Below are 20604 nucleotides of genomic sequence, written 5' to 3'. Positions count from 1 at the left end.
CATTTCTCAGCTGCTCCGACTTTGTTTCTCCTAATTAGAATAAAAAAGCTACAGTCACCTTATTTACAGCACAGGGTTTCTGTGAGGGCTACATGGGCTGTGTACATGTAGGATGACATTACGATGACTACTGCAAATGCCAGTTACCGCTTCTGCCTGTCTCCTGAGAGTCTGCTATGCCTCCACCCCCTTATGGTCCTGGTGCAAATTTCCTGACCATCTCTTTCCTGTTTCTACAGCTAAAGACAGGTGATAGTCTTCTTTTCCTCAAAAGGAGCGTTTCAGCCATTTCTCCCTAATTCTCAAACCTCAGTGACTTCTAACAAAATGATCACAGTAGCTCCAAGGAACAGAAGGTACTGACATGGTCACCCTCCTCTTTAGAAGCATCAGAACCAGCCTCTTACACAGACTGGCCAAGCAGCACACGGCCTGGACCGGGAGGACCACTATGCAGGCAGCTGTCCAGGCTCACAGCAGGCACTGGCAAAGGAGCCCATCTTCGAGCTCTGAGGGTAACTGTTTGTTTAGGGTTATCACTTTCCACTTCCCAGAGTGTTTGCCTCCTTTTAATCAACCCAAATCAATCAGCCACCTTAAGGAACAAAGAGCTATGCATTACTGTATCACTAGTTAAATTGATCTCATTCCTTTATTTGTTTGTTTACTCTCTGTCCCTACACCCCTCCCCATTAAAATATAAACTCCATCCAACAGGAGCTCTGTCTCTCCTGTGTGGTCCAAGGGCCTGACACAGGACCCAGCATACAGTAGGCACTCGACATGTGTAACTTCTATCTTATCATCCTTTTCCTTACACCAATATTTTCTACTTATGAGATACTGGGCTTTAGAATTTCAATCTGGGAACAATCTTAAGAGATTATCATGTCCCTGTATCTTTCAAATAATTGTAGCACTGGAACCATGTTTTCAATCACACTAAGGCATATATCTATATTCCATATGTATATCTATAGATATACCTTTATATATATTATATATAATATAGATATGCACATATGCCTTAGTGTAATTAAAAACTAGTGTTGGGGCTTCCCTGGTGGCGCAGTGGTTGGGAGTCTGCCTGCCAATGCAGGTGACGCGGGTTCGAGCCCTGGTCTGGGAAGATCCCACATGATGCGGACCACCTGAGCCCGTGTGCCACAACTGCTGAGCCTGCGCATCTGGAGCCTGTGCTCCGCAACGGGAGGGGCTGGGGCAGTGAGAGGCCCGCGCACCGCAATGAAGAGTGGCCCCCGCTCGCTGCAACTGGAGAAAGCCCTCGCACAGAAACGAAGACCCAACACAGCCATAAATAAATTAATTAATTAATTAATTTTTAAAAAACTAGTGTTTATATATGCTTTATATATCTCTTTCTAAGTTTATACTTCTGTATTACAAATATATGTGCATATATTATATAATATATATAATTATGTATACATACATACATAATATACACATTATATACATAATATATACACATATATACATAAGGTACCCATAATTAAACTGGAGGTGGAGACCTTGGAGGCCCATTACACGTTCCTCCACCTCTCTTTCCTACTTTCATCCCTGAAGGACTCATAAGATATCTCTAGCTTAAAAGCCATTGATCTAGTCATTCACTCAACAAATATTTACTGTGGATCCAAAATGTTCCAGGAACTTCTCGGGGCTGGGATACATGTGGTGCACAAGACTGACATGGTCTCTGGTCTCATGGAGCTTACATCCCAGTGGGGAAAGATAGGAAATGCACAAATAAATAAGGAATCAACATAAACTCAGAGAGTGATAAAACTTATGAAGACAACAAAACCTCTATAAAGGGGTAAAGTGATAGGGGAAGATGAGAGAGAAAAAGAGATCAGTCATGCATGTCTACATTAGTTAGAGCAGCCAGGGAGGTCTCTCAAAGGAGGTGATATATGAGCCAAATCCTGTGTGTCAAGAATAATCCAGCCAAGCAAAGTGCTGAGGAATCCAAACATTTCAGGTTGCAGATGGAGACACTAAGAAACAAAGGAGGACTGACTGGTCCCAAGGTCACCCTGTTAGTTAGCAGTTAAGCTTGGACCAGAATGGAGGTCTCCTGTCACTCCACACGTAACCACTGGGATACGATGTTCTCTTTCCTACTTTCTGCCGTTTGGCATACTCTTGTCTTCTGGAGCAACTGCCTTTCAAACCGATCTTTCCCATACTCTTTAACACACTTCCTCCCTTCTATTTTCTCTGTAAAGTCACCCATATAATCAACTTGTGTCTCTATTTACTAATAATACTTTACTATATATACTAAAAATAACCATGGTAAACAAAGGGTGTGTGTACGTGCACGTGTGCATATGTAATGGGAATCTGGGGCACATTTTCTAAGTAAAAGTAAGACATTCTATTGGAAAAGAAAGGCAACACGACTTCCTTTATCTTAGTATTTTTAAAAAGAAAAGCCATGTTGCAAAACATAATATCAAGCATTTTCATCTAAAAATCAAAAAAATCTTAGAAGAAAAGCTAGAGTTTAGAAGTTACTAGGGAAAATGTCACCATCTCTCTGGCTCTAATCTAACAGTGGAACTGAGTGTGTCTACCCTTTGAAACAAAATAAATGACAACCAAAACCAAATGCCCCTTTTGGCTTCCTGCTAGTTATCTTGCTTTGTGAAAGAAAATGCACTGGGCTGGCCTGGAGCCTAAGATGTGATCCACAGACCCACAAGATTCTAGGAGTCGTAAAGATGCAATTTGAAGATCTGTGCTCTAACTAAATCAAGAGATAGGGAAGGAAGGGATTGTGCTATCAAAGACATTCTCTAGATTGAATATTTGGTTGGGTAAATTTTCCTTTGTTGATTTGGAGCAGATCCTGTGCATTTCTTTTTTCCAGTTCTATTAAATCCTTAAACAGATCTGAGTTTTAAGGGCTTAGGGCTGCCCTTGGGAAATAGGTGATTACACTCTCTGTTTAGGGTTTCAGTGATAAGGGGGTGGGGGGGAAAGAGGTAGTGGATTGAATTCCCCTCCTCCAGGCCAATTTCTCAGTGACTCTCTTTTGTAGTTCCCGTTTAAAGCGGAAACACGTTTAAAAAATGAAGTGGTGGCACATATAAAACCCCATCCATTAATCTGCACTTTCCAATTGTTACATGTATATGAAAGAGAGACAAACAGATGGAGAGACCGATGTATACAGCTAAAAGACTAGTCAATTCCTGAGGAAGGAAGGCTCTACAAGAGTATTTTTCTTTTCGGTTTCTATTTTATATTTCATGTAATTATTTCACTGGGGGACTGGACTGGAAAACTTCTTTACCCACAGAAATGTTGCAAGTGTAGTTGGGAGATCTGGGGGAAAAAAAAAATCAGTGCTTCCCCCCAAAGTCACTTTAATGAATCAAACTCTAGTCCTACAACTGTTTTTCTCATACTGGAACCCTAAACCCCATCAAATAGGGTCAGATATGGAGTGATTTGCTCATTACTTCTAGGAAGGGTGCTAAGCAATGAACATGGCTGTGCCCTCGCCCTCTGCCCCAGCTGGCTAGACCTTGTTTCCAAGATTACTTCAGACCCTCCTCACTAGCACTTCCTCTAAAAAACAAAATAAAACATTCCCACTCTTGTCACATCTCCTTTCCATTCTTCCTAGCAGATATATTTAAGTCAAGATTGAAAAACAGAAGCAAACTATCAGGGAACTTATTCAAAGTGTATCAACTCAAAAGGGGCCTCAGAGGTGGGCCAAACCACTCACCAAGTGCCCCTCATTGTTTTTCCAAGAAGGAAAGTAGGTAAAAGAATTTGACTAAGTTGCTACTAGTTGGTATCAGTGGGAGCACTGAGACCTTCAACATCCAGTTCCCAGGCCAGTACACTCTTATTATCACTAATAAGTACTAGAAGTATAATATAGTATCACTATATCACTCCCTCTTTATTTGTTTATTCATTTATTGTGAAGTGTAAAATGGAAAAAATGAGGCACTTAGAGTAATCTGTTACCAAAAAACCACAAAAACAATAACAGGGATAGATGTTAGAAAGTCTGCTCTTCAAGACAGAATATGCTTACTTTCCCCCAGATGCCGTACTCGCTAGCAAAGTCTTCTGTGACCTAGAAGATCGAAGGCAATTACATTGCCCATATATATTTGCTATGCTGTTTGACTCTCCCAAGGGCAGCATAACAGTACAAGGGGAGTGACATCTTTATGAGGTTAACCCTTTTCTATTTTAAGGGTAGACTACCAAAGGCAGACGTGCTCCCTGGAGCATATCAAGAATGCTGGAAATTTGGTAGTTAGGAGGAATGACAGCACCAGGCCATCATGCAGGAGGGAAAAAATAAATTGTTCAGAGGAACAGTGAGCTGGGGAAGCCTATGAGAACACTGATGCCCATGAAGTGAAAGTGAGATGATAAAGGTGGCGGGGCGGGGGTGGGGAGTGGGGCGTCGAATTATAACACAGCGAGAAGAGACAAAGGACAAAGCAAGGAAACTAATGTTTGTTAAGCTCCACCATGTGCCAGACAACACGCTAGGTTCTTTTATGTATTATCTCATACAATCCTCACAACATTTTAAGATAGTTTCTACCATCACGAAAAGCAGAAAATGAGTCTTCAAAGATGTTAGGTAACCGGTCCTGAGGTAACACACCTAAAGAGGCGGAACTGTCTTCTATGCTAAGGTTTTCTGGCTCTGATTCAGTCAACCTCTGCTAAGTTAAAACTATGCACTATTTCCCATGATCCTCTAGGTCGGCTCGGCAGTTCCTCTGCTGATTCCACCTGAACTCACTCACTCGTCTGGCTCCACTGAGTTGGAGGATTGGCTGGTCCAAGATGGCCTCACTCTCGTGTTGGCAGTTGGTGCTGGTTAGAGGCAGGGGTAACTTGGTTCTCAGCATGTGGACATTCATCCTCCAGTTGGCTAGACCAGCTTCGTTATATTGTGGTCTCAGTGTCACAAGAGGGCTTTTTTATTTAACCATTTTACTGAGATATGATTGACATATAAAGAGCTGTACTTATTTAATATATACAACTCAATGAGTTTGGGGATAAGTATACACCCAGAAAACCATCACCACCATCAAGGCTAAAAACATATCCATCATTTCCCAAAGTTTTCTCCTGTCCTTTTTATTTTTATTTACTTACTTACTTGTTTGTTTGTTTATGGGAGAACACTTAAGACTTACCCTTAACAAATTTTACGTCTAAGAGAGCTTCTTTTTTTTTTTTTCATCTTTATTCTAAGAGAGCTTCTTAAAGCCCATTCTCAGAAGTAGCGCAATGCCATTTCTGTCATACACTTTTGATTAAAACAAGTCGCAAGGCTACTCAAGGTTCACTGGGGAGAAATAGCGTCCACTTTTCAATGGAAGGAGTGGTAAAGTCACATTACAAAGGGGCATGTGGGATGGAAGGAATCACTGTGATCATTTAAAAAACAACTTACTCCAATAAAGATGTTTAAAAAAAATAAAATTAAATAAAAAAAAAATAAAACAGCTTACCATAGGCTCTAAACTCCATGCTCCTTCTACTATCAAAATTAATATAAATCCTACATTGTCCTTAACTGTTCTTTTTATAGATTTATTAAAAAGGACTACTTTTTATAACTTGGAATAGATGTCAGAAAACTTGGGTTCTAGTTCTACCCCTACTGCTATGGGAACTTGGAGTGTTTGCTCTTAAATGGGGTTTAATTTTTTCACCTATGAGAAACAGGTTTGATCTGTTTTCTCTCTAAGGGCTCATGAGACTGTATAAATTGATAGAATAATGCCTATTTTGAGAACAATATGAACTAGCCCTCTTAGGGGATGGGCAGGATGGAGATGAGAAGGTTAGAAATGAGATGGCTTCTATTTTGCCACATACTTCCTCTTTCATTGCTGTGGGTTTGGAATTTGGGGGGCAGTGAGCAGAGGAAACTCCTTCCTACGGGTGGTTGAAATCTTCCATGATCTGGGTGTTGCTCTGATCTTTTCCATTTAATACATTCTAAGACAGCATGGGTCCTCCTGCATTACACCAAAAACAAGAGTACAAGTCCTTGCTCTAAGGGCTTCTAGACGCGGTTAGACAAAACATTCACATGCAACACACACTCACACCAGCGAAGCAGACAGTGGAGGTGAGAAAGCTCCTGAGCTAGCCTCTTCCTGAGGGAGCTGAGAGCTCTCTTGGAAAGATACTGTTGCCTAGTCTTTGGAAGATCAGGTTCCCAAGGAGAAAACTAATGTTTAATTTAGCACAAAGACAGCTCAGAATCTCTCGCCGGGGAAATGAGCCTGCAAACAGATGCACATGCAAAGAATCTAAGCGAGAAAAGGAAGCTCTCGTTGGTGCAATGGCTACAGGACTTGGGCGCAAACTTTCCTGATCTATCGCCTCTGCCCCGTGTTTCTGTCAGAAGGACCACTGCTCTTTCCTGTTTACCCTTATGTCTGTACTTTGCTCTTTTTCAACACCTCTGTGAAACAACCAAATGGGATAATACCACCAGCTCACAGGTTTTGCTGTCTGAAATTACATGGTGTAGTGTGGCAATCAAATGTGCAAGCCTTTGCCGGTTTAGCAAGTATGGGCCTACTTACGTGAACAACAACGAAAAATTAGTTTCTCAGCTGCTCAGCCAGAGAATGTTTTTATTTTTACATAACTTAGACTCCAGAGACATCCAGAAATGAGCAGTGTACACCAGAGTGTGGCAATCGTCATTCCAAAGACACAGCACAGTACACATTGTATTCAATTAAGCCACTTCTTTGCACCCTGGTTACCATGACTCTAAGAGATTATACTGTGTATCCAACAAACCCCTGGTAAGTTATTAGCAGTTGAAGGAAACTTTGGCCTTAAGTAAATTTTCTGGGGGGGGAAAAAAAAAAGAAAAAGACATGTAATTAACTTTCTGTTCAAATCCTTCAGAACTACCTGAAAAGAAGCCTGTTGTACAGTGAGGAATTCAAGGTGTTGGGCTTCATGTGGGTGAGAGTTATTTGTGTGCTGGAAAGCTGAACCACATTTCTGACAAGAGAGAACTTTTAAAACGACAATGTTAATGATTCTGTATTAACATAGGAACCAGCCGTGACTCCAGAAGCAAGAACACTGTTAAAAACAATATAAAACAAAACAAACCCAACACGAGTTTGATTCTACATTTCCTCAGAATATTATCCTTCAAGAGGAGGAGGGGAATGTAAGTTTAAATGATGGGGAATAAAGAAACTACCAAAAACGTTTTGACTACACTCTTTGCTCTGAGTTAGAACCAAGAAATCCGTCCTTATCCAAATATCATCCACCAAGAACAAGATTATGCTCATTCTAATCCTGTCACTTTTTCATAGAAACACTGTGCTTTTGATTAAGAATTATCCTCACAGAAACTTGCTTTGAAGCCTTGGCAGCATTTTCCTCGTGTTTCTTATGGAAAGTCACACTTGAGGAGGTACTGAGCAAAGAAGAGATTCCAAGCTAAGACCCACATCAAGGCTTGAAATTTTCAACATGCTCCAGGTCGGGGTTGGGAAGAGGGCAAATTCGTGCCGCCTGTTTGTGTGCGGTTGCAGTGAGAGAACTGATTCCCTGGCAACTTGAGCAAGGGACCTGGCTTTCAAAAGCATACATTTGAATCTCCACAGCAGGGAACTGCTAACTCTTTGCGACTCTGTGACCAGATTCACTTAAGAATTACTCGTCAGTATGAATTAATAATTTAGTTAAATTGGTAAATGTGGACTATTCCATTCTAATCATTCCAAATTCTCAATAGACAGTCAAAAATTCTCATTTACCCACACAGTCCACACTACACACTCCCTGGGCAACTAAATGGAAACCCAGCCTTTATTCAAGAAGAAGTAAGGAGTCAAATAAACACTCACTCTAGTCAAGTTCTAAATTAGGAGTCCTAGAATCCCAGGAATGGAAGAGATATTAATTGATCCTGTTCTGAAGAAGGATACTATTTAACCCATTTCATAGAAATGTAAACCCATCCCAGACGGCATCTCCATAGTAAACTATTTAGGGATAGTATGGATATACTGGGTAATATGGTATACTTCACTAACCATTTTAAATAAATATAAAGAGAAAAACCATCCCTTGCATAAAATATCCCTGACATCCTTTTGGGGATAGAATGCTGAGCTGGGAAAACCACGAATCTGACTTGACTATGTCACTTCTCACGTTAACGATAACAACATCTAAAATGTATTGAGCCTCTTCTAGGTGCCAGAAAGTAGTTAGTTATATCACTATCATTCCATTTTACAGGTGAGAAACCTGAGGCTGGAGAGTTTAATTAAATGAACAAAGAAGACACAGCTAGTAAGCTGTAGAGCTGTGATTTGAAATCAGGTAGTCTCACCCTAACCCCAGGTTCTTAAGTGCTACGATGTCTTGCCACCTCAAGCTGACTTTAACACTTCTGTTTCCAACCACACCCCCACCCCTTTCAGACTGTAAATTCCAAGAAGACAGAGGCTATATCAAATCGCTCATCATGGATACATTCATTCTCTTGGCATAGAATAGCTGCGCAATGATTCTTTATTGACTTCATGGATAATTTCCCCAAACTCGAAAAAGCACCCATGTCCACAATCTTGATATGAAATTTTAGAACTTTTGCTAAAACCATTAAGACCCACAGAGACCACAGTGCCTGTCAAATACTATTTGCCCATTTCTTGGCCATTCCTTTGGCAATTTGCTTGTGGTAGGGCCCGACTCTCTAGTCTTCTTCAAGCCTTGTGGAGAATATATAAACCTCTCTCTTCATCCCCTCTCCAAGGAAAAAGAACAGCTTTCATTCTTTCACACCTGTCCCTTAGATATGTATAGGAAAGGGTCAGAGCTAGGATCCAAAGATGGAGAGCCACTCCAGCTATGGTCAGTATCCCAGCATCCTGCCTCGAATTAGGGAGAGAAGGAGTTGTTGACTTTTTCCCTCAGCCATCTACACCATAGGAGCCTTCCCTGTGCCCTGTGAACATGGACCAAATGGGGGAAACTGGTATCTGACCGACCTTAGGGCTAGTAAAAGATCTGTAACCCACCTGTAATTAAAAAGCAAGGAAGAAAGCAAGTAAATCTCAAAGACTATCTGGGCTCACAGCTTCTCATAAATTTCTGCTTATGATTTTTTTTGTTTTGTTTTAATGAAAAGACCTTTTCCAAATTAATAAACTCATTTGTTGGGAAGATCAGTTTAACATCAAGAGAACCCACTTTTACCCACGGGGGAAATTCTTATTTGCACTGGAAGGCTTAGCCAGCCCAAGAAGAGAGGTGTAGTTGGTTCTGCTTCTTTTAGTTTCTCTTCTGCGTCTAGCGACTGTGCTTTTAAAACCATCTCCTTTCAATGCCAAAGGCCATGTCACGCTGTATATAACTCACAGTGAATGGGAGAAGTGTGTAAATAGCAAGGCATTAAGCAGCTCAAGGGACTTGAAGATAGGTAATACAGAACACTTAGGCAGTGAGCAATGAGAAGAGGCTGCTGGAGGGGAAATGTAATACTTGTCTTCAAGTATATGAAGGATTATTATTGCTTCACAGACGCTGACTCCTCTGAGCCTTCCTCGCTCGACCATTTCCCAGGGCTTCTGATACACTCTTGCCAGAGCTCCGGACCCTCCAGGAGGTGGATCGGCCTCACGTGTTCCCCTCACTGCTCACACGTGACCACAGTGCCAGCCAGGCTCCACTCTCTGTTCCCAAACACCCAATGGATATACTGGCACCACATTGGCACCCAGCAGCCCCACCCCTCATTCCACCTTCTCTCTTGCTCCTCCCAGGCCTGCTAGGGACCCACATTGTCCATAAAGTGCTGCCTGGCCTGGGTTTGACTTTCTCTCCTACCAACTACTAACAGCACTCATGTTTGAGTACCCGCTACGTGTCAGGCACTAAACTGACCGTTACGCTAAAGAATATTAGCTTTACTTTACAGATGAAGATACTGATGCCCAAAAAGGAAATTATCTCCCCAAGCTCATACAGCTATAGGTGTGAGGGAGGGATCAAACACGGGTCAAACTCGAAAATCTATGCATAAAATTCTTCCATTTACTAAATCTCTAAGCCTCAGTTTCCTTATCTGTAAAATAGCCAAATATTGCTTACTCATCTCTCTCTCTCTCTCTCTCTCTTTTTTTTTTAAGCATCACATAAAATATACAATAAAAGTGCCTTGACATTCTAGGGCTCAAGAAATATTTATTCCTCTCTCCCTCTGATTTTTTTTTTTTTTTTTTCCCTCTGATTTTCTATATCAGTTTTGGTCCATTCTACCTAGTTAAGTACTTTTACTGTGTCCATGTGGTCTTGATTGACGACTAGCCTGTAAGTAAGAAGGGACTAAGTCTTTAGCTGTATTTCTCTATTCTCACACAGAACCTGTTAAAGTATAAGGGAAATTATCATGAAAATGCAGAAGAAAGAATTTAGAATTGTTTTCATTAAACATGATCCTGCCTATGATCATAAAAAGGGACTGGATTAAAGTACAAGGAAGTAGTAGAAGCCACTAGGAATGGTTTAGCTGCCATGCATAGCAGAACTGGATGATTTTTTTTCAAATTTCCTTCTAAGCTTTCTGAGATTAAATAGCAGTGCTAAAAACAAACGCACACAACAACAATAAAAACAAAAACAGCTAATCAAGGTCACTCTTTCAGCCATATTTGTTATGCCTAAGAACATTTGGACACCCATGTTTGTCTTGGTACTTAACAAAAGGTTTACTGGCAGAGGGGAGCCATACCGCACTAAACTTTAAGGTTGAGAAAAATTTGATAAACATCACCTAGCAAAGACATTATTTCAAAGAAAGCAGATGCCTTCTATAAATAAACATTGACCTAAAGAAGCAAGACACCTTGGGTGACATACTAACATTACTTGGCTATCAAAACAAGCTTTCTACCCATTTTTGATAAAGGAGTGTACCAACTTCTCTCTCCACTTGAACTCTTTTGCCTTTGTGAGATCTTACAAGTATATTTACTGGAAAGAAGTAGTAGGAAGGTTCTGGATAGATAAGAACTCCCCCTTTATTACTCTGTTCTGGAAAACAGAACAAAAATAGGTCAGTTTTTAAGGAAATGATGGCTGCACATATAAACAATGTAAACACTCCTATCACTGTCCCACGGAGGATACTTACCACATGGACAGCTGCAGACACCCAGCTCTGGCCAATGAATTGTTTCTGTTTTCAGCCCCACGCCCACCCTATAGCCCTCAAATTTTGAACTGTCAATTGGAAACTTGATTATTATCAGTTAAAAATAACCAGGGGACTCTGGCAATGATTTAACTTGTTTGACTTTCTTAAGCTAACAATTAACATTTTAGACTATTGTTGACAAAATGGTTAACTTTCCTATGTCATTTGTGCAAACTACTTTTCTAATATTCCTGACCCAAGCCGGGGGACACACCTTTCCAAAGCTGCTCAGGTCTGTGCAGGGGCCTGTAAAAGACCCTAAACACTTTCACACCATTGCACATTTTCACTAGGATTTCCGGGGACCTTCGGGAACACTTAAGTACTCTGATAGCTCAGTCTTATCTTGACAGCACTGAATTTGAAATACCAGCCCCTCTATTTACAATAAAAGCTATTTCACCATTTAAAACAGACAACTGAAAGCTTAAGTACACTTTTAATCCCTGGAAAAACTGGTATTATGATTTGTTGTCTAGTAGTTTATTATTAGTAATACTAGTAATAATGCCTTGCATTTCTGCAGTGCTTAATTTTTTTCCAAAGTCTATTCAGAAACACACATTCATCAGCTTTCTCAACGAGCTAGGGCAGCATTATTGTTCTGTTTTACACATGACTGCTAAGTAACTTGTCCTAGGTCACCCAGCTTGTTAGTGATCACGCAGGCACAGACCCCGAGGATGCAGTCTCCTTGTCTGATCTATTTTCTTTCCTCCACACTATATTAGAGAAAAGATAATCTCTGAAGCCAAAGATGACTTAGAACCACTTATCTATCCAGCCTAGCAACAGAGTCTAAAGCAACAGAAAAAGAGCTTGTCTCAGGCAAAAGGGAAAGATTAATAATGCACCACAGAAGCTCTAAACCTTTCTGTTCCATGGACCAGCAATTATTCAGTTTCACAGTTCATTCAAAGATTCAAACATACTTCACCAGAAAATGATTTAGTACCTAAAGCCTGCTCCAAGTGGTCAGAAATGCAGATCTGCTTAAACCCTTACAATCCAGGCCCTCTTTAAAGGCCCTGTTCCTGCAATCTCTGCAGTAATGGGGCTTCCCCTGAACTTGCACTTGAGTTAAATGAAGAAACTGGCTGAGTAAGGGCTGCAGAATTAGGCCCTCAATGTGGACAGAATTAGAACCAGCTTGGAGGTTTATTTCTTGCATTGTTCTTGAAACTCAGGCTATTGAAAATCTTAGACATTATATATTTCTTGTAGTATCACACCCCTCAAAGACAACACTATCCCACAGAACAGAAGTTCTCTTTCCACCCTCATTCAGATATTACTGACTATATACAAGGCATTGTACTAGCAGGTATGCAGGACACAGGGCTTTCATCTGAGGACACCGTGCATATTCGACTTTAGATGATCAATATTCTCTCCTTTACTCCAAAGGACATTTATGGCCACTTAGGGCATACGAATTAACTATTAAAGGGATACCTTCAACACACCCAGACAGAAAATAATCTAGTTATGGACACAGTATTAAGAAAGAATTCTGACACCCATTCTGCGCAAAGGCCCCTTTAAATGGATGGTGTTTCTGAAAATAAGAGGATCCTGAGAGAAGTGAGACCTGCAGATTTAACAGGCTTAGTGAATCACTCCCAAATGCCCAGGCCTCCCTTCAGACACAATGTTATCAGGTTAATACAGTACTTGCATCACCATCTCTGAGTACCCTGCTGAGTAACAAAGCGCCAAACTTAGAAGCTAAAATGGAGAAGGGAATTTCCAATAACCAAAAGGGGGGTGGGGGTGGATCAACCCTTGCAATGGCACAGGTTTGCAGTGAAAAGCCACCATCAGAAATAAACTGGACTTTTTACTCCTAACTCACACTGCACCTCTCATCAATCTTCTCGGCACTCGGGGAGGGAGCTCCTCTAAGGGGATGTTTTAGGAGATGGCTGGTAGTTAGGGGAGAGAAAGCAGATTCCCTTTCAGAACAGGAGTGAAGGAGCAGCCACCTTTGCCTTTCGCAGCAGTTAAGCCTCCAGTCAGGAAAGGCCAGACATGGTGCTCTCACTTCCTCCCAGCATGGATATTGTTATCGTCGTAAAGTTACAATAACCACTGAAGTTGGTTTCAATTCACATACCCAAGCCCCCAAGAAAAAGAGGCAGCCTCATCTTCCTTCCAAGTGGGAGAAAAGCAAAAACCAAAAGAACGAGGCCATAAGCAGACACCTTCCTTGCAGCGGCTGGGATGTGAAGGCCACATCCCATCTTGGCACCCAGGACAGAGATCTGTCTTCTCCACTGAGAAGGGCTGGGCGCCTGGTTCCCTGTATCACCCCCCGAAACACTTACCAGGAGACTGTGAAGCACACAAGGCGGTATTATTGGGAGACTTGCAGACAGATTATAAATTTACTGGGGACAATCAGGGCATTTAGATGCTTTTGGCTGCAGACGCCAGTGACACACACACTCACATACAAACCTCATTCTTCTCTCCATTTGAGTGATTCTTTACCCGCCCCGCCCCCCTTTACCTCAACATGTCTCTTTCACGAAACAAACTCTCATTGCTGTCCTAGGGAATTCCAGGGAGAGGTGGGGATAGAGCAGGTGGAAGGGAGAGGAAATTAGGCCTTGAAGCACTAATATAACCCCACAGGCTAATTGTATCCAAGGACAAAACAACAAACATTGGGCAGTTTAACTGTTAGCAGTTATCTTTCGTCTGGAGTTGGCGCCAGGAAGTTGCAGTTCTAGGCATCTCAAGCAAAACGTGTGGTGGAGTAGAACAGCACCAATACAGCCCCCAGACTTTCTGGAAACTTCAACCATCACAGACCCAGGCCAGGGATAAGGAGGACCCACAGAGAAGCATCCTAGGGGCCTGGCTGGAGGATGTCCTCTCCCTAGAGCTCCTTCTCAAGTTCCCTCGGAGAAGGAGTTCAACCCAGTGCCTTCCTCTCGTTTGGGCTTTTTGAGGACGTTTCAGCTTGCATGGCCATTTCCTGTTGCTGACTTTCATTAGGGCTGGCTTGGGCAAACTGGAGCTGTGCTGTGAGCGGACACAGGACTTCCGAATCCCCACAGAACTCAGAAATGGAGGAAGCTTGCAGGGCTGCAGGGCTGCAGGGCTGCAGGGCAGGGCTCCACCTTCTACCCTGAGGTTATGGGCCCAGCAGCTTTGGGGGGAAAGCCAGCACACGGCAGGCAGTCACCTGACCTGGACTAGCACCAAGAACCAATGAGTCAAGGGCTACCTGCTCTGGGATGAGGTGTGTCTATACCTCTGAGGAGGAACTTCCAGCCAGAAACCTAATCACAACTTTCAGGTTGGATGTCCTGTCACCAGGAATGGCTGAAGACAAGGCACTTTCTAGGATGACAGCATGGAAACAGCCCCTTTGCGCCTACCCATTTTAGTGAAGGCTGTAAGTGGGCAGTATCTGATTATAGTGCCTGTGGCAAGAAGCTAGATGGGGACAGTGGGGGAATCTGTAAGAAATCAGGGAGCAGGCCTTGTAAAAACACTCCCTCACCAGTCTCTGGGCTATTTCCCCAAGTTTTTGTTTTTGAGCGAGGGAACGCTCAGGGAACTTGCTCTGCTAGAGATTACCACTTATGTTCTCCTGACCCAAGGAGAAGGGGCCACTTCAAAGAGGGAAGGGGAAATAGGACAAGAAGGAAAAGGCTTGGCTAAAGGTCATCTGGACTGCTAAACAAATGCTTTCAGGCTAAGCATGGCTTGCTGGGCCTAATCAGTGCTGGCTCGCCAAAGCAGGAGGCTTCCTGAGACAAGACCTTCCTCAATGGCTCAGATCTTGCCGCTCGTAGCCAATTCTTCTGCAAGCTCTGGACCCCAGAGCAAACTCTGGAAAACTCAAGTTGCTTACCACTTAAGGCGTACTCTACAGGTGGAGGAAAACCCATGAATGAACACCAGCAGAACTTGACGAGTAAGGGTTTAGTAACACCTCACAAACAAGACACCCAATAGCCTTTGAGGTAGTCAGGTGGCATCTTGGCCCTTTGCACTGCCGTCCACTCTACATCAGGCAGAGGCCAGCTCTACCCTCGCCAAAGTCCACACGACCACAGCCAGAATCAGGAGAAAACCAGGTGCCTTACCGCAATCAGGGCCGAGTTCCTCTGGTCCGCCGGGGTTGAAGCCGGTGGCTGCTGCTCCCCGTCGATCCCACCACTGCCACCATTATTGCTACTGCTCAGCAGGTGCTGCTGGTGGTGATGGTGATAGTCTGGTGGGGGCGGTGGGGCCGCTGTCGCTGCCGCTTGGGAGGCTGTAGGAGGGGCAGCAGGTGGCGGGGGAGGGGCTGTAGTGGTGGCAGCAGTGGCAGTGGCCTTGGTGTGTTTGCCAGCCTTCCTCGCCCCCTGGCCGTGCTGTACGAGGCTCAGGAGCTGCAAGGTGCTCTCTCTTTCCCGGTCTGAGCTCTCGGCCCTACCCCGTTCGTAGCGTCCTTCACAGCTCAGGTGGTGCTGGCGGCAGACGGCGATCCGTGCCCGAAGGCGCTCCACGATGGCACTGTGCACTCTCGGGGTGACCGAGCCCCCTCCAAGGAGCCCCGCCCCAGGGGCCCCCCCTAACCCTCCTGTGGGGGCCTGCGGGGGCGCTGTGTCCCCCATCTTACTGGACACAATGATTGCTGCCTTTGGGATGGTGAGGTGGAAGGAGGCTATGGCTGGTTAGTGCAGGCAAATCTGCTGTTGACAATGTGCGCTCAGTGTTCAGGGCCACATGAATAGAGGTCTTCAGAGGTTGGGGGGAGTAGTGGAGAAGGTATGGGGGAGGGGAAGGAGTAAAAGAGGGTGAGGAGAAAGAATAGAAGCCAATCACAGAGCGTAAGTTGGAAACAAACCCTGATCAACTTAACTCTAATTGCATTTGACAGCTCTGGAGAAGTTGGACAGTTAGTGGGGTTTTTCTCCCCCCACCAAGCTGACAAGAGCCACTAGGTACTTTGTAAACACACGATCGATCTGGGGGTAAGAGCAAGAATCCAGGGATTGTCAAGTGAGAGACAGGAACAGACAGCAAAGGGAATTGTGAGAGGTATTAATACAGAGCTGGACTCCCCCTCACCTAGTTGTTTTGGAAGATTCTTTATGGGGATGTTTCTGCAGAGAAACCCATTTCTACCATGGTCTCTGTAACCCACGGCCTTTACTTTTCCTCAGGTTAAAAAAAAAAAAAAAAAAAAAAAGTGCTGTTTCAGAAGCTTTTTGAAGTCAATGTTCAAAACGTACAAAAATCAAGAGATACTGTCCTTTGGCTTTTAATTTTTTCCTCCCTTTCCTTTTGATCCGGTGTTTTCTCCCCTTTGGGGGACTGCAGGATGTGATCCTCTCCCCAAAGAACGGGAGGCAGCTTTTCAATTGTTAATACCAGTAACTGGACTTTTGGACCATGCTTTTTTCTTCGGCTAATCCAATCACCAGTAAAATCCTCATTCCCTCTAAGGTTTCCCAGCCTTAAATGAAAGCAGTCTGAAGTCACTAGCCACTGAGAGAGATCCTTCAACACATTTTTTTCTTTCCCGCTTACGTTCCTGGTCTTCACCCCCGCTCGATCCTAATACAGTTATCAAGAGAGACAAACTCCTCCGAGAGTAATTTACAAACGATGGTCAAACTTACAAACTTCCAGCAAATTGCACCGAGTCATGTCCAGCCACTTTTCTGTCCACTTTTGTACATTCCATCCCCGGCCAGTGGATCTGAGGGTCTGGACTCGCAATAAGCAATGTGGTTCTATCTCTTGGATTGCTCCGCTTTAGAGATGGAAAAGAAAGTAGCTGGTCTTTTCCTTTCTCTTTCCCGTCTGTTGTTCGCCGCTGGGCTGACACTGGCTCCGCAGCCCGGAGTCACGGCGATACACAGGCTTTCATTGTGCTCCGATAGGAGAGGGAGAGAAAGAGAGAGAGTGAGACAGAGGGAGAAAGAGAGAGCCAGCGAGCTGCGGGGGGGGGGGGGGGGGGGGGGGCGGAGGGCGGGGGGAGCGCTCGCCCGAGGCTCCCTGGTGGAAGGCGGGTGCCACTGCACAGGCGAGCAAGGCGGCCGGCGCCGGGGAAAGGGGAACACAGAGGGCCTCCCAGCGGCTGAAGAGGTGAATCCCAAAGCCTGCGCATCTCGGCGGCGGCGCGCGCAGCTCGGCCTCCGCCTCGGCTCCGGGGCGGGGGAAAAGGCTGGGGAAATTCCCCAACCTCTAGTCGACTACTTCACCAGCTCGAAATGTTGAAGAAATTCCCGGCCAGGGGATGTATTTTCCCTTCCAGACCTCCGTTACGCCCCCCTGAGGATGTCATTTTCATTTTTCAGCATGTTGTCCGTGACACCCCAGAGCACTAGCGAGAGCTGGGTGATCACGGAGGAGATGTTCAAGAGTGTCACAGGGAGATGTAGGGTGTGTGCGCGTTGCGGGAGGGGGGAGGAGGGAGAGGAGAAGAAATCACATCATAAGCTCCTAAAGGACAGGCCGGTGTCTATCTACCTGCCCGCCTGCGCCTGCTTTGTACGTCTCTGGATAAGTCAATCTGGGTGATCATAAGCATATCAGTAAGAATAACTAAAATAGTTTACCATGATGAAATTACCAATACCAGTTCCAGAAAGGAAAAAAAAAAAATTCTTTGAAAATACAAGATTGCCTATGACAAACCTAATGCAAGATCTGGGGTCTCCATAGCTGTCTGATTTACATATACAATGAGGAAATTCATTATGTAGCAGTCGAGTTTCAAGAAGTTTACTAACACAAACCAAATAGATCTCTGACACAGACTGTCGTCCCCTCACCTTCAGATAATCCTACCTTTAAGACCTCAAAATGTATATTGGATTCTGCTTATTATTATCAATTATGGAGAATAAATTAAGGTGAGCGCAAGATTGGTATAGTCAGGTCCATAAATATTCTGTGTATCCTAACTTGGAAGTCGTTTGGATTTGAGGTCTCAAGCAATGGGGCTTTGTTAATTTAAACCAACTCTGGCATCTCAGTAACATGGTGCTGCTTGAAACTGAGCTGTGGATAGAAGTGAATGGGTAAGATCAATGCAAACTCTGGATTTATCTACAATTTAGTTCTCGATAGGCTGGCCTACATTAGTTCATTTTATTTTCACAAATTCTGGAATGCTACTTTGGAATTTGGGACAAGTGCATTCTGATGGAATATAACGTTTTTACTTCTCGTTGGAACATACTTCTTTCTGTCCCTTCCAAGGCTAAGTTCCTCACCACTCATGGAGAAAGGCAGAAATATATCTTTGTTAGGTATGCAAATTTGTACGCAGAACTCTCTCATGAGGTGTCATTAAAAAGTGAAGGAGTTTTGATCATTTTATATTTGATTTTTAAAAAGGTGTATTCATTAGACATTATCTTCTTTCTATTACTACCGGAACTTTATATTCAGCAATCATACTTGATGAAAGAGAAAACATTCAATATTTAAATTAAAATCTACTGTTCACTCTACAGTCCTGCAGTAACACGGGTTTTGATTAATAACAGAGTTTTTGGTCAAATCCGCTATTCCTAAATGACATAAACTTTGAATTCTAAGCTAGGCAAGGACACACCTTAAAAACTTGTCAAACAACAATTTAATACATTTTCATACTATATTCTAGTGTTGTAGGACACTCCTTTACATTGTCTTTTGTACAAATTTACCCTTTACAGCCAGTTAATTTCAAGCTGACATCATCATCCACAACCTCATTTCCATTCACATCAGTTACTGTTTATTTACAGTCACTGTTTCAGGCACAGCACTTCACATATACCTCCTTTAATCCACCAGCTATCCTGAGGGAGAGGTATTATTAACCCCATTTATAAATGAGGAAACTGAGGCTTACTGAAATTAAACTACTTAAGCTAACTAGGAAGTAACACATCAGGACTCAAACTCAAGGCTGACTTCAAACCTATATTCTCTTAACCACTGGACTTGCTGCCTCAGTATCAAGTGTGAAAAGAGTTACAGGGAAACCAGACTATACCCAAAATAGCTCAAGGGCTGCAATTACACCTCAATCAACACGCTGGAGTCTAAGCAAGTCCTATAATACCTCCAAGAAATGAGTAGTGAATAGAATTACTCATCTGAGTATGAGAGCAGACAAGTGAGAAAGTATGGTCAATTACATACAGCTGCCAATAAAATAAACATTTCTTTTTTTCCTTGTCTTTCCCTTTTATGGAACTGTTCCCTCTTTTATATCTCTAAAGCTTCTGTGATAGCTCTATGGATTTTTTTTAAAGCATTAGTTCCTTTTTATTTGTCCATCTGTGTTCCTCATCATCTCTACTATCCACAGCTACCTAACACAAAGAATTTAACACTATAGTAATAAATGCCCAGACCTAAAAAGTTCATAGACATGTGAGATTTATAAGTTTACAAACTATTTTTTGTGTTATATAGAATCAATGATATCAATGATGATGATGATGATAAAATAATACAGTATGTCATAATACCTGCAAAAGTTAATTCTAATTTTTCAACACTTCTATTTTCTTCTAGACTACTTGCTTTTGGCCCCATGATCCATGCTAATTCTCATTTCCTGACAGCCTGTCTCTTTGACATTCTTTTGGTGTTATCATGTACATAAAAGCCTCTTGTACTCTCCAAACACCTACTGAAGAAGCTTGCCCGGTTGCAGTGACCTTAGACATCAGCAAAGCTACCTATTAGCATTTCCTGACCAACAGTCAGAATGCTGTTCTAATAGGAAAAATGCTTCAAGCCAACACGATGCCTGATCTAGGGACTGGGTCAGCTGCCATCATAAGTCCCTAAAATCATTAGTGCTTTCATTTTTACAAATTAAATGCATGCTATTTAAAAGAATAAATTAATTTTTAAAACTTTCAGTTGGAACTCTCACTATTCAGCTGGCTCAAGCTTGTCTGTAGTGTCATATACAGAGAAGTGATGCTTCCCGGGTCATCAGAGATACTTTAGAGATCATTCCCTTGCTTTTCTTGGACTTCTTTTTTAACAAATCATTCATGATCCTTCACCCTTCCCACTTGACTATCACTTTTCCTCTAAACTCTGCCTTGCATCTTTTTGGACACTCACTTCAACTTTCAACTGTGGCTTCATATAGTTAAGGATTATTTCCATATGACAGAAAAATAATAGAGATATGTGACTGAAATTTCTATTTCACTTTTAAAAAGGTATGCACTCCTCACATGAAACATCAGCATCAGTATTCTCACAACTTTGTAAGCTCTTTCTCCCTGTTTTGTTTACAATCATAATAGGGATAATTTTGGAAAATTAATTGCAGAAAATATTAAGTAATCTCTATG

The 20604-nt window shown here is 42.8% G+C and overlaps 1 protein-coding gene across 3 annotated transcripts in view; it reads right to left on the bottom strand.

Annotated features, from left to right (window-relative positions):
• Positions 1-17237, bottom strand: part of MAML2 (mastermind like transcriptional coactivator 2) — a 375229-nt gene extending 357992 nt beyond the window's left edge. For 2 of the 3 annotated variants that reach the window (XM_032640348.1, XM_032640349.1), the window contains exon 1: positions 15382-17237. In XM_032640348.1, the coding sequence (XP_032496239.1) occupies positions 15382-15894 (513 nt within the window). In that variant the 5' untranslated portion in view covers positions 15895-17237. The remainder of the gene's footprint in view (positions 1-15381) is intronic. The other variant, XM_032640350.1, reaches the window with a different exon arrangement.
• Between the last annotated feature and the right edge of the window lie 3367 nt (positions 17238-20604).

Source organism: Phocoena sinus, chromosome 8 (genome assembly GCF_008692025.1).
Source record: "Phocoena sinus isolate mPhoSin1 chromosome 8, mPhoSin1.pri, whole genome shotgun sequence".
Lineage (NCBI taxonomy): Eukaryota > Metazoa > Chordata > Mammalia > Artiodactyla > Phocoenidae > Phocoena > Phocoena sinus.
The sequence above is the reverse complement of the archived record's forward strand: the minus strand, read 5'-3'. Positions and strand labels throughout refer to the sequence as shown.